We start from the raw sequence: 15,192 nt of genomic DNA on the forward strand, positions 1-15,192 counted from the left end.
GATTTTTAAACCGTTGCAAGCTTCCTTGAGTGGTGCATGGGCACTAGAAGGGTGAGAGAGAACATTCTATATAAACAATAAAAAGAAATCCCATGACCTGCTTCTGCTCCCTTCACCCATGTTTAAGTGATCGGGAACATTACTTATGTATGGTGGTAACAGGCATATTATTGTGTAATAAATTCATAAGCCCTATGGACAATGCCATTGTTTGCCTTAACACAGGGTTGCCAAATGTAGCTAGTATCCATGTAGCTAAATTTTTCTTGAACTTTTTTCCGTCTTGCATTGGTTTAACTTCTAAATCTTAGATACTGTTTGTTTTTGTTTACCTAGGTATTAGCAGATGGATATCTTATGATTGGGATCGATGGCTCGGAAGCAGCAGATGGGTCTGACTGGTTTTGTTACCATGCCACCTCCCCTTCTATATTTCCCGTTGGTTTCTGTGAAATTAACATGATTGAACTAACTCCACCCCGAGGTATTCATACCTTCTTGCACATAAACATATGCATCTTTTGTGTGCTGTGTTGTGTGAGATAATTCAGTTCTTTCCTTAAGCTTGTTTGCAAAATTCATATCTTCCACAACTCTGAAGTTGTTGAGCCGATACTTGTTTAGCAGAAAATAGTGTTTCATTTTTGCTTTGGCAAGTTGGTCTCTTTTTCTCTGTCTTGTTCCTCCATTAGTCAGTCAGTGCAGTGTAAAGGGAGTGTGAGAATTGCCATGGTGCTACTGTGGCTTGCTGAAGTGGCATAGATGGGACAAGGAGCTAGGCTAGATGATGAGGATTTAGATTTATTAGTCGCTTGATACTCAAAGGTCTTCAGGTGACTTACAACAATGTTAAAAGAAACCCAAATATACCGTACTATAAAAACAAAACAATAAAACAATAATACCCCCAGTAAGCATTACTATTACTGTCACCTCTTCATTATGTATGATCTCTTCAAAAAAGTGACACTCTTCTCTCTTGTCTAGGCCAGGCTGGCCTAGTAACAGCTTATCTTCTGCCTAATTTTGCTGATTCCTGTGGCTTCCCCCCACCTTCCCATCCGGGCTTGGGTTTATCCAGTGAATCTGATTGACAGGAGATTCAGGATAGACAAAAGGAAGTACTTTTTCACACAACGTGTTATTAATATATGGAATTCTCTGCCCACAATATGTGGTGATGGCTATTATCTTAGATGGCTTTAAAAGGGAATTGGATAAATTCATGGAGGGCAAGACTAATGGCAACCTCATCATGATGGATTCTAAATTCTAAGTTCTAAATTCAAAGGCACCATGCCACAATATCAGCTGCTGGAAGCAACAATAGGTGAAGGCTTTACACCCTGCTTCTGGGCTTCCCAGGGTATATGGTTAGTTGGCCTCTGGGATGCTGGACTAGATCTGATCCATTGATGTGATCCAGCAACTGCTCTTACGTTAACTGGAACCACTAGATTTGAGAAAAGACAGAGGAGTCCTTTTTGCCCCATCGTTGTTATGTGCCTTCAAGTTGACTACGACTTATGGCAACCCTATGAATCAGCGACCTCCAAGAGCATCTGTCATGAACTATCCCCATCAGCTTAAAAGAATTTTCCACTAACTGAGATAGAGCAGCTGTAAAAAAAGAGGAGTGAGTTGAGTGCACAGAAAGTGACCGGCCAGGTGAGGTGGATAAAGGAAAAAGGAGTGAGTGCACACTAAAGTTGATTGATGGTGGGAAAGTGGCAATGGCAAGCATGGACATGCAGAGTGAGATCACTGGAGTGATGTAGCCTGCCATTACTAACTATCTTTCACTGCTGCCATCAACTCATGCTCCAGTGTGACATTAAATGAATGTTTTTCAATCAGTCAGACAGGTCAGAGCTAATCAATAGCACACACCTGTTATTTCATAATAATGATAATTTTCTATCTTGTTTCTTCAGTAAATAGTCTCTTCCTACCAGCCTCTTAAAGATGGAACCTGTCTTGCTAGTTCATGGCCTTAGAAAGTCAAGCCCCTTTTACACATCAGAGCTTGGTTCTCTTGATTTCTGTCTTGGGGGAAGGTTCTTTAAGAGCAGACAACTCCACTCTCCCACAAACTTTTCTGGGGATATACTGAAGACTGAAAATACCCCCAAAATGCTATAGCATGTCTTCAATACAGTTTCAGACTGGAAAAAGTAATAGAATCTTAAGCATCGGCAATATGTTTATAATGTTTGCCTGTAGCTACATTGTATTGCATCTTTATATTTTTATAAAGATGAATTCTGAAAGGCAAGGAAACAGCAGTGGCTACTTTTTTGCTACAACATAATGCTAATTTTTTTGGACTTCAGAATGAACAGTGACCACAATGCAGACCTCCGTGCAGAGCTGTGTATGCACACTGGAGCCCTTCAAACTACTGACAGCTAGCTGGCAGAAAATTCCAAATGTGTGAGAGGAGTGTATGCAAAGTTTTCTGACATTTTGAGTGGGACAGCCTCTTATTCAGAGTTCTCTGTGTGTACATTTGTGGTCCCTTTGTGTGTACTGGCACTTCTGTGGAGGGAGGGGCAATAACTTGGTGACAGTGTATTTTATATGCAGAAGACTCTAGGGTTGGGGGTAGATCCCAGCTCTGATTGGCTCCAGCAAGTTTGGCCAGTGGTCAGGTACGATGGGTGTTGTAATCTGGGCTCCTGCTGGAAGGAAGGGCAGGATGTATAAATCAACTAATAAACAAATAAACGTCTAGAGGGCCCTAGGTTTAGTACCTGGTATCTCCAGTGAAAAGCATATCTGATAGGCTAAATGAGGCCTCTGTCTGAGATCTTGGAGAGATATTGGCAGAGTTGACTATGCAGGGTTAGATGGACTAATGGTCTCAAGTTGGTATAAGGAACTTCATGTTTTATTTAAGGAAATTCATACCCAGTACTTCCAAAGCGATCAAAATTCTTGGGGCAGATTATTTATATTATGGATCAGGACAAATGTTTTTGTGATGCTACTACATAATTATTAATAACTTCTAGGTTATGCAAAGCTACCTTTCAAATGGTTTGACTACCTCAGGGAAACGGGTTCAGTAGCAGCCCCTGTGAAGCTCTTTAATAAGGTAAGACAAGAATGTTTTATAATTGTAATGTACCTACAACTTGTGTTCTTAATTCCTTTGTCTGCTGCCCCTATAGAATCTATAACATGTCTTCACATGTGCCTAATATGGAATGCATCTTAAATATAAATAGAAAAGAGCACCTACTGTCAGAAATTTACTTTTAGTAGATTCCTCATGCAGAATAAAGACTAGAAAATGTCATGGTGGTTGAGGAAAGAAAGAGGTCTCTCCCAGTATTGCTATTTGAATGCTGTAAGAATACCTTTTGTTCGGACAAGAAGTATCATGGCCATTTTTGTGCCCCTTTTCCTTGAAGATATGCAACACTGAAAAACTCAGGATATTTTATCTGGTTTATGCAAGTCTTATATTGCATAAACTTTCCAGGTTAACTTTACTTAAAAAAACTTAATAAATCATTAGTTCCATTCTCAAGCACACACTTAATTTTCCAAAAACATTGTAATTTGGTATGGATTGCACAACAAAGGGAGAGAAGAGTATAGGTGGAAGTAGAGAATTATAGGTAGCAAAATGAATATATTGGAGATTCAATTATTTAAAAAACCTTTCTGTTTAATATGTAACTTAAAGGGCTTTCCATGTTCACTTATACTGCAAAATGCCAAGAAATTACAGCTGTTAGGGGCCACACCCTTAATAGATATGTTATTTAGGCAATATTAATATGGTATCCTGTCCTGTGATTAGGTCTAGCGTCACTATTACCTGGTAGCTGGATAGCTGTCAGTGGCAGAATGGTGGGCCTAAGTCCCAGATTTGTCTGTTCACTGGAATAGACACGTAGAGCCTATTCAACTGGAGCCACCCTGCCATGTTACAGGTTCCAACTGACAACCAAATAAAGTATGGCTCAGCACAATACCAGATAATTACTTGGGGTCTCCTGAACCCCATATTTACAGCCACATTGAAATAAAGGTATTGGTAGAAGGCTCTAGGAGATCCCATGCACAGATCAGTATCATGTTGAATCATATATTACTACTTACTTTGGTAGAGTGAGAGTGCCCATTAGCCAAAGAAAATATACCAAGACAGAATTGGGTTTGTACAGAGCTTGTGGAAGAGATGATTTTCTCCATGTTTTAATTCCAAAACTTTGACTTTCAAAACGATGTAATGTGATTGTCCTGTTTCCCTGTCCCAGGAAGTTCCAAACCATGGATTTCATGTTGCAATGAAACTGGAGGCTGTGGATCTCATGGAACCTCGTCTAGTATGTGTGGCCACAGTAACTCGCATTATTCACCGTCTGTTGAGGATACATTTTGATGGCTGGGAAGATGAATATGATCAGTGGGTGGACTGTGAATCTCCTGACCTCTATCCTGTAGGATGGTGTCAGCTGACGGGTTACCAACTGCAGCCTCCGGCATCACAATGTAAGCTCCCCTTTATTTCTCTTGGTACTTTCTGTAGCTGAAATATAGCAGATTCCCGATGGTAGGGTTTTCACATCTTTGTTTCTAATTTTAGATTTCCATCCATTTGTTGTCAGGATACCAGCTAGTACAAAAATGGAGTAACCCTTTGCTTAATATTCTAAAACTCAATCTGTTTTGCTCTGTAGTCAGTAATACTTCAGGGTGTTTATATGACTATAGTGCTATTCTGTCCCTGATCGCCACAAATATTTGGAGGGCGAACAGGAAAGCAAGTTGCTTTTAATGCAATGTCATTGGAAACAATGTCTGTACTTGTAGATCATCTAGTGGTTTTACATACATTTTTTATTAATGAATGAATGAATGACTCCTTTTACATGTGCTTCAATATTATTTGCATATATATCATTAAAACAGCTAAAAATAGCGTTAAAAACTGTACAACCCCCCCAAGATAGGTTTTAAAACAAAATGAACACCTAAAGCAGAGACCTTTTCATCCAGCTGGAAAAGCTTGTCACAACAAAAATGTTTTATTGTTTCTGGAAAGTATAGATAGTGGACACCTGCAATAGGAATGCTGTTTCTCCCAGTGGGCAACCACACTGAAACTCCTGCTTTGAGCTTCGGTGGAGTGGGCTTCTGGTATTTTAGAGATTTGAAGGAGAACTCTCCTGCAGAATGCAGTGACCTACTAAGTATATATGGGATAAGGCGGTCTTTCAGGTAACTAGTCCTGAGTTGCATGTGACCTAATACGTTAGTACCAAAGCCTGAGCTTGACTTGGTACAAATTGACAGCCAGTGCAAATCCTGCAAACAAGATGTTATATAGTAGTAGTAATTTGCCCCCACAAGCAGCATGGCTACCACATTTTGCACTATCTGCAGCATTCAAACCAATCTGAAGTATATCCCCACATAGAGCATATTGCATTAATCCAACCTTGAGGTTACCAATGCATGGACAATTCTGGTCAAGCTATCCCAATCCACGAACAGCCCTAGCTGTCTTACAGCTGAAGCTGGTAAAAGGCACTCCTAGCTATCGAGGACACCTGCACTTCCAATGACAGAGCTGGATCTTGGAGCACTCCCAGACTATGCAGCTGCTCCTTCAGGAAGAGTACAATCTTCCAGAGCAGGCAACTGACAAACCTCCTGGAACTGGGAACTATTCACCCACAGAGTCTCCATCTTGTCAGGATTCAGACCTAGTTGTTTGTTTGTTTGTTTAGTGTGTTTATAGACCACTTTTTGTCTCAAGTGACTTCAAAGTTTATTAGCTTACATCCAGCCCACCCCTGCATCCAGATATTGGTCCAGGGCCTGCACAGCCATTCCTGATTCAGATGTTATAAAGAAATGTAGTTGGGTATCATCTGTGTATTGATAACGTCTCACTCCAAAACTCCTAATAACCACTCCCAACAACTTAATATAGATGTTAAATAGCATTGGAGCTGATATAGTGCCCTGTGGCACCTCGGTAGCCAGGGGGCTGAGAAACACTCATCCAATGCTATCTTCTTGAACTATCCCTGGATATCAGAACAGAACCACTGCAAAACAGTGCCATGAACATAGGTTGAGAGTTCTTTGCTATAATTTGATTTTGAGCATGCTCTAACTTTTTGTTGAGAAAAATAGAAGCCTTTCAACTCTGTACAGTAGGGCCCCACTCATACAGCGGGTTATGTTCCAGACCCCCGCTGTAAAGCAGAACACATTGACTAACATGGACCAAAATGGTGCCTGACGGCCAAAAAACTCCATAGAAGCGGAACAAGCGCCGTAGGAGCAGGGCCTTTCTGCAATTGACAACCGCTGTATTAGCGGAATGCTATAAAGCGAAGCACTGTAAAGCGGGACCCTACTGTACATTGTATGGTAAAAAATATATAAATATCATTTGCTGGATTAGTGACAGCTTATAATTTTGGTGACTTGAATGTTGGCACGTTCACAGATATATGGAACATAAATGATTCCATTAAGCAAGGTTGGGCATACTTTAATCTTGTGGGATATACTTTGCATTTTACTAGAACCCCAAGGTCCAAAAGGGCTCAGTTGTGCTAGACCAAGCACAATCCTGTACCCCTTTGGTTGTTTAGTCCACAATCCCCTTCCCACATCTTCAGTATCCTGTGTACTTCCTGTCAATAGTGTTCAGGCCACAAGGACCTATGTGAGGTTTTGTCCACTTTCTTTATTCAGGTCTACTTTGTTCTCCCACTGTTTCTTCATGTTCCTATTTTTCAGGTGCTACTTTGCTCCACTCCTTTTATCCAGCCATTCTAGCACTCCTGTCTATTCCCACCAAATCATACAGTCCCTACAGGCTTTGAGCACTATGAGGTTTCTTCAGAGCCCCATTTATTCCCTTCTTGCCTCCTTCAGTCCTTGAAGTGGTGTTGTTGTTGAAGATAGAGGAGCCTCACCCCCTGACACACACATTTTAGCCAATGCTGCTTTCCCTGTAGCCTTCTAAAGCAGAAGCTTTGGGGACTACAACTCTCACTACCCTGTAATTCAAATACTGTCCTTGGCTCTCTTTCTTTCACTTACCCTTACCACAGGTTCCCATTTCTCAGGTGATTGCTATTCTGCCCTTGCTCCTAGGCTTTGTGCCTCATACATACATACATATACATATGTTTGTTTGTTTGTTTATGCATGGCAAACAAAAGCAGTAAAAACACTTTAAAACATCATAAAACAGACATTAAAATACATTAAAACAAAACATCTTTAAAAACATTTTTAAAAGCTTTGAAGATATCTTTAAAAAAGTTAAAAACATATTGTTTTTTTAAAAAAGATTTAAAACCATATTAAAAAGCAATTCCACCACAGACGCAGAATGGGGTAACTTAACTCAACTTAAAAGGCTTGTTGAAAGAGGAAGGTCTTCAATAGGCACCGAAAAGATAACAGAGATGGCTCTTGTCTAATATTTAAGGGGAGGGAATTCCACAGGGTAGGTGCTGCCACACTAAAGGTCCGTTTCCTATGTTGTGCAGAACGGACCTCTTGATAAGATGGTGTCTGCAGGAGGCCCTCACCTGCAGAGCACAGTGATCAACTGGGTATATAAGGGTTAAGACTGTCTTATACATCTACTGTTATTCTTAGGATCTGTGTGAGATTTTAATCTCTGCTATATAGACAGCTTTCTCTCCCATCACAGAAACTGGACTATGAACATTCTGGCAACTGTGTTCCTTGAGCAGTTGTAATGGCATGAAATGTTTATGACCATTCTATCAGCTCAGCCAAATGGCATTATAGGCTTCACCATCACAAATGCAACACAGCAATAGATATCCTAATTATTCCTCAATGGGAATGTTATCCAATTACCTATTTCAGTATAAGTTTCTGGCAGTGAATTTTGTGACCAGTTAACATGGGATGGTTACAGACATTTCACATACCTGGGAACAAAGCTCTCAATATTTGCAATATTGATCACATTAAAAAGGCAGAACTTAAAAATGGTTCAGATTTCTCAAGTGGTGTGTGATTGTGTGGTAAAATAATTCTACACATAAAAGCTTTAATCATTCTTGAATGGGGGAAAATATTTCTTTGCAATTTACTACTCTACCAACACAGTTCTTAATTTTTATCTCAACCATTTTGGTTTCCATCTAGTTTAAGTCACATTGTCAAACACAGAATCTAATCACACTTCAATAAAAGAAATGGGGGACTGTCCACAATTTCAGTAACTGTCTACTACAGTTTCAAGAAGCATAGGACTAAAATTATATTGAATATAGTCCACAGAACTTCTGAAACAAGACATCTCACCTGTAGTATTATGCCTGAACACAAGTTAAAAGCAGAATTTTCTTTAAAAAAAAATATCTTTCAGCATCAAGAGATAGCCAGTCAAGCTCATCAAAGCAGAAGAAAAAGTCAAAATCGCAACAGTATAAAGGACACAAGAAAAGTGGGTAACAGAATTGTTTGTTTTTACCTTCCTATTAGAAAGCTGTGCAATTTTCCTCTCAGGAAATGTTGTGATTGTAAATGCTGTTCTTTGGTGAATGTTTTTCAAGCTTAAAGTGCATTATGGTGTAAGGAAAACTTTCTATATTGAAAAATATATTTTTGTAAATTGAAATAAAGTGCAAATATAAGTAGCATTTTAAAGCTTTTAGCAAATTCAGTGGTAGTTTCTAATTAATATTTTGATTTCAGTTTTAGATTCTTTTATACAAATATTTTTCTCTCCAGCATGAGAAGCGGGTGAGTTGTTTGAGGTAATAATGTTTTGTTCAACAAGATAAGATAGATGATGTATTTATTGAGCCATCTTGTTCACAGAACTATACATTAGTGCTGTTTCTTCAGGTTTACATTGAATTACCTTTAGGGTAAAGTAGAGAATGATTGACTATAGAAAGTATGTAGTATGGGATGAGAGTTAGTATAGAAACAGCTGAATAAAGTATTTTTTGAAGAGGGGGGTTAGAAAAGAACTTCAGCACAAGTGTTTTCTTGCCTGTAGCCAATATAATTTTGGGGTTCTTTATTGCTTGATTTGGACTTCATGTTGGTATGGCATCTGAAAGATGACATTTTTTGTGGTGGTTACAGGAGCTGGTAAGATTAATGTATGGGCTTAATAAATATGAGGGGACTGAAACACTGAAAAGACCCTCCTTGCATAGGAAAGTGTTATGAAATTGTACTATCTGTTAGGAAATTAGATTTTAATTTGAAAACTGTGTTTTGGATAGGCATATATTAGAATGGAGTTGTTTCTGTTAATGACTCGGTCTTCATGGCAATTTAAATCTATTTCCAGGCAGTATAGATCATTTGAATTGAACTGAGATTCATATGCAAGACAATATTTTGCATATTTACATTGAACTTAGTTCACAGCTTGTTAAATCATAGTTCTGGCAACTAGGAACGAGTGATAGAGCTGCACCCATCCTCCTTAACTTTCTCTTTGATATCTCCCTTCTTGCTTGCATCCTAATTTAATCAAATCACAATTAGCTGTTACATTCAAAACAGGGAACTCTGGCTTAATGTTGATTTATTAGTCAGGATCTTAAACGTTGAAGCTCATTTAAGATTCTTGTTGGTAGCTTAACATTTAACCACAGGTCCCTGGTTTGGACATAGCAGCTAATTGTGGTTTGATTAAATTAGGCTGCAAGTACTAAGGAAGGAACATGCAGTCTCAGTGCTTGTTCCAAAAAACTGTGCTTGGGTAAGCTGGGAGCTGACCACACAAACCAGTGGATCCTCCTCTTTGACTGTATTTTGGATTGTAGCCTAAGTCAAATTCCTTCTGAAACTGCTTGGCGTTTAACAGAACTTTGAGGAAACTAAGGATTTTGTAGAAGTTTGTATTCATGTGTGTGGATGCAAGCTAAAAATGGCATGGATTAAAACCAACTCTAGAAAGAGTTTAGATATAGCACTATCAGCAGCCATAAGAATGCTCCAGGTTTCAATAGCATTGTCACTGGAGATGCTGAAGACTATCAAGACTCAACAGCAGAAATTCTTGCATGGCCAGTCCATCATATTAACTGCAGGTTCTGTCCTTGAGGATGGAGAGTTATGATCTTCATTAAATGCTTCCTCAGAACTTATTACTTCTTGATGGTCATTAGAATATTTAAGAAAATTGAAGTTTGATTACTAAACATATGTATTCTGTATGTTTTGGAACTATACAGCACCTGGGTTAAATGCCACTTTTTCACAACAATTGTTGGCACATTTTTTTATAGGGGTGAGCATTATTTCAAAGAAGATTTGCAACAATAAAACTGTGTTCTGGTCCAAAATCGTCTTCCAGTTTCCTATCAAGTTGCAAAAACCTTTTAATAGCAACTTCATTGAGAGATGGGCATTGCCTTGACTTTTGTCATTTTACATTTAGAAAGCTCTCTTTTTAATCCTCTTTAACTGAATTAGAACATTTACAGCCAAGTATTTAGAATCCAGTTTATTCAGTCCTGTTTATGAAGTTAGTAAATTTTGAAGAACCAGATTATCAATTCATCTAGAGAAAAAGAGAGATTTTTTTTTTAAAAAAAGAAAACCCTCTTCAGATACTTAAAGAGTTGTTCTCTTATCACGGAAGATTAGATGCTGAAGTAGCGGTGTGGGAAGTAATTTTCTGTGGGTTCCTCACACTGCTGCTATAATGATTAAAGGCCACCTACCACATAGACAGGGTCAGTCATATGGGTTCTTACAATGCAATTGTCACCCCTGAGTCTGGCTTGGCAACAAGTTTGTGTGGTAAGTATCTGCATGTTTGACTACTCACATAGTAATAGCAGGTGTTTAAACATTACAGCAGTGCTATGGAAAGAAGCCATAGAAAGGCAGCTTCTATAACTCTGCCCTAATATCTAAAATAAGGTGGGTCAGTATTGGGGAGGAAAAATGACCATCATAGAATAGTAGCGTTGGAAGGGGCCTATAAGGCCATCAAGTCCAACCCCCTGCGCAGTGCAGGAATCCAAATCAAAGCATTCCCGACAGATGGCTGTCCAGCTGCTTCTTGAATGCCTCCAGTGTCGGAGAGCCCACTATCTCTCTAGGTAATTGATTTCATTGTCGTATGGCTCTAACAGGACGTTTTTCCTGATGTCCAGTCGAAATCTGGCTTCCTGCAGCTTGAGCCCATTATTCCGTGTCCTGCACTCTGGGACGATGGAGAAGAGATCCTGGCCCTCGTCTATGTGACAACCTTTCATATACTTGAAGAGTGCTATCATATCTCCCCTCAGTCTTCTCTTCTCCAGGCTAAACATGCCCAGTCTCTCCTCATAGGGCTTTGTTTCCAGTCCCCTGATCATCCTTGTTGCCCTCCTTTGAACCTGTTTCAGTTTGTCTGCATCCTTCTTAAAGTGCGGAGACCAGAACAGGATGCAATATTAAAGATGAGGCCTAACCAGTACTGAATAGAGGGGAACTAATACTTCACTCGATTTGGAAAATATACTTCTGTTAATGCAGCCTTATATAGCATTTTCCTTTTTTGCAGCCACATCACACTGTTGGCTCATATTCAGCTTGTGATCAACGACCATTCCAAGATCCTTCTCACATGTTGTATTGCTGAGCCAAGTATCCCCCATCTTATAACTGTGCAGTTGGTTTCTTTTTCCTAGGTGTAGAACTTTGCATTTATCCTTGTTGAATTTCATTCTGTTGTTTTCAGCCCAATACTCCAGCCTATCAAGGTCCCTTTGAATTTTGTTTCTGTCTTCCACGGTATTAGCTGTCCCTCCCAATTTTGTATCATCTGCAAGTTTGATAAGCATTCCCTGCACCTCCTCATTCAAGTCATTAATAAAAATGTTGAAGAGCACTGGGCCCAGGACCAAGCCCTGTGGTACGGCACTCGTTACTTCCGCCCAGTTTGAGAAGGAACCATTGATAAGCACTCTTTGAGTACGATTCTGGAGGCAACTGTGGATCCACCTGATAGTTGTTCCATCCAGTCCACATTTAGCTAGCTTGCTAATCAGAATATCATGGGGCACTCTGTCAAAAGCTTTGCTGAAGTTGAGGTATATTATGTCCACAGCATTCCCACAGTCTACAAGGGAGGTTACCCGGTCAAAAAATGAGATGAGATTAGTATGGCAGGATTTGTTCTTCATAAATCCATGTTGGCTCCTAGTAATCACTTCATTGTTTTCAAGGTGCTTACAGATTGACTGCTTTATAATCTGCTCCAGAGTTTTTCCAGGGATTGAAGTTAGGCTGACTGGTCTGTAGTTCCCTGGTTCCTCCTTTTTGCCCTCTTTGAAGATAGGGACATCATTAGCTCTCCTCCGGTCATCTGGCACTTCACCAGTCTTCCATGATTTCGCAAAGATAATAGACAGTGGTTCTGAGAGTTATTCAGCCAGTTCCTTCAATACTCTAGGATGCAGTTTATCGGGCCCTGCCGATTTGAACTCATTCAAAGTGATTAGGTATTCCTTGACCATTTGTCTATCAATCTCAAGCTCCAATCCTGACCCTTCTACTTCATGTTTCCCAGGAGAGTCACAGATCCTTTTTTGGGAGAAGACTGAGCCAAAGTAGGAATTGAGTAGTTCTGCCTTTTCTTTGTCATCTGTTATCATTTTGCCATCCTCATTGAGTAGCTGTGCCACCATTTCTTTTCTCTGTCTTTTACTATGGACATACCTGAAGAAAGTGTTTCTGTTGCTTTTAGCATCCCTCGCTAACCTCAGCTCATTCTCAGCTTTAATTGTAATGTTTGCCTGTGGGACACATCCATTAACTTAGGAAGGGATACAATCTGTTTGAAGATGTTGAGGCTGAATAACAATTTTCCATGAATGCATTCAAAGAATAGGATTAAGCACTCTTTCACTAGATGTAAGTGTAAAACTATACCCAAGACTTGGTATCATAGGTTTTAACTTGAGCCAGAGCTCACCGGGGCTGAGCAGTGTTTTTTTTAAGCACTGGAGAATATGAACTATTAACAAGGAAGGGCATGCCCCAGGTATGTATGCAGTGCCTTTTGCTCTCCGCTGGGTCATCATTATCAACACATAGAATTAATGGCAAGGGCTTACGTAGTATGACAGGAAAGTTGTGCTCTGGCATCTTTTATTTTAGAAATGAAACAGTAAGATAAACCAAGAGGATAGGTTAGCAAAGAACTACTGTAGCAAGGGCATTGGCAATAGCAAGAATTGATTGTATTTGTGCCTTGTGAATGACAAAGGTAGTAGATGAGCAGACCTTTCAGCAGGCTGGATATTCAGTTTGCAGTGAAAGACTTATATGGGACCGAAACTGGAATCTGTTATTTTATTAGCGGTTCCGTATGCTCCCACATATGGGTGACTGCCACCACCTCCACCATCCTGTGCTATAGTACTTGGGAATATTGCAGAAATCATTGGCAATCCTCCCACAACTTGACCTAGAACCTTGTGTCTATCTCTAATGAGGAAAAGGGTTCACCATACCTTGGTTCTTTTCCAGCTACTGGCACACCGGATTGAAAACTCCTGAGTTGTTTTTGAAATAGGCAATGCATTTATTTTTGCTACTCTTAACAATCTGCCTATAGTTTAAACATCACCAAAAAAAATGGAGATTATATAAGACTTCTAATTTTCTGTGGTCATTACAGTATATGAATTGTATTCACATATCCATTAATTATGATAAATGGAAATAATAATAATTGCTAGTTTCCTTCACAAGAAACTTAGAAATCCTGTATGGATTTTGGAATCAGAGGGTAATATCCAATTATGGTGTCCCACTTGTGCAGCACTTGCACAAATGGTACTTAGCTTGCCTTCCCTCCCCCCTGCAATTCCCCCCCAATCTGCTATGGAAGGTTGGGGGACCCTCTAGAGCAGATTGGAGGGGTATGGAGCTGCATGGGGATGTGGGGGAAAGATGAGTCCTGTTGTGTCTGCTTGCATGGGATTGGATTTTGCTCTGTAGATCTTCTTTAGAATTCTATTCTTCTATTTGGCAACATAATGTTTCTTCTTTTTTGGTTTCCAGAAACAATGAGGGAATAAATTTGTACCAAAGGCTCAAACACCAAATTAGTAAAGGTGACATTCTGACTTCGCATATTTCCACAGCATGCCTGTTGCTATTCACTAGTATTGTAACTTTTTCTCTTCTGTCATGACAGTTCATAAGAAACCATTAGTTCTAACAATGAAGCTCCTTAGTGTTGCTTTAAAGTAGAGTTTGGCAAATAATAAATTCATGGAAATTTGAAGGCCCTTATTTTTTAAGACGAGTTTATAGGTACTGACAGTCAACTTTTGCCATTCACACTAGTCCCTTTTCTATGCTACACTGATTACCATTTGTACACATTTTTAAAGTAATAAGGCTAATACCTTATTATTCTAATATATTAGAAAACCTAATATCTAAAAACAAGACTCTAAACAATGTTGGTACTTGCTACACTGCATCTTTCTTAGCTCAATCTTTTTTAAACAACTCTTCTGAGTGAGAGGAGCTGATGTCTCTTACATGGAGTTTATAGCATAGCAAGCCTCTTGTTTCAGCCTCTTCATTGTTTACTTTCTTGCTGTGCTCTTACAGTTGTCACCTTTGAGCTGACCCCATGTTTTTTAAAAAATGCATATGAGGCTTAGATGAAGCTTAGATTACATGCTTTATTTTATGTGGTAGAACCTGACTCTTAAACTCAATACTATTTAAAATTTGACAGTGAAGTAAATGTTCTTGCTCTACCTCTGTTTATGTAAGTGCTATGAGATGGGAAAAGCTAGTCTGATTCATCCTACTGTATATTGATTTTGAGCTTTATTGGCACTTCAAGTAGCAAAAACAGTCTTATCAGGATTAAAATAGACACCCACTGCATATTGAAACACAGAACTGTATCCAATTATGTCTGAGCAGCACTCTGCTCATGCAGCAGGAATTCATCTTCCTCTCCTCTCCTGCCCCACAAATCTTCTCCAGAGGTTCCCCCAACCCTCTGGTGCAGATGTTGAGGGTGGCTGGAGGCTATAGCAGAGATGAAAGGGGAATTCCATTGCACAAGCAGAATCTGTTGTGTGAGCAGAACAGCAGCGTTGAATATAGCCCATATTTTTATCTGGAAAAACACAGATTGACTCCTTTATTTAAAATGTTTCTAACCCGCCCTTCTAC

The 15,192-nt window shown here is 39.4% G+C and overlaps 1 protein-coding gene across 9 annotated transcripts in view; it reads left to right on the forward strand.

Annotated features, from left to right (window-relative positions):
- Positions 1–15,192, forward strand: part of MBTD1 (mbt domain containing 1) — a 78,838-nt gene that overhangs the window by 45,220 nt on the left and 18,426 nt on the right. For 8 of the 9 annotated variants that reach the window (XR_009761294.1, XR_009761295.1, XM_061615987.1 and 5 more), the window contains 4 exons: positions 337–484; positions 3,015–3,097; positions 4,272–4,506; positions 8,393–8,470. Coding sequence is in view for 7 of the 9 variants with exons in the window: in XM_061615987.1 (XP_061471971.1) it covers positions 337–484; positions 3,015–3,097; positions 4,272–4,506; positions 8,393–8,470 (544 nt within the window). In the remaining 2 variants the exon portion in view is untranslated. Of the gene's footprint in view, positions 1–336; positions 485–3,014; positions 3,098–4,271; positions 4,507–8,392; positions 8,471–8,721; positions 8,770–15,192 lie in introns of all 9 variants that reach the window. The other variant, XM_061615992.1, reaches the window with a different exon arrangement.

The sequence above is a fragment of the Rhineura floridana genome, chromosome 3 (genome assembly GCF_030035675.1).
Source record: "Rhineura floridana isolate rRhiFlo1 chromosome 3, rRhiFlo1.hap2, whole genome shotgun sequence".
NCBI lineage: Eukaryota > Metazoa > Chordata > Lepidosauria > Squamata > Rhineuridae > Rhineura > Rhineura floridana.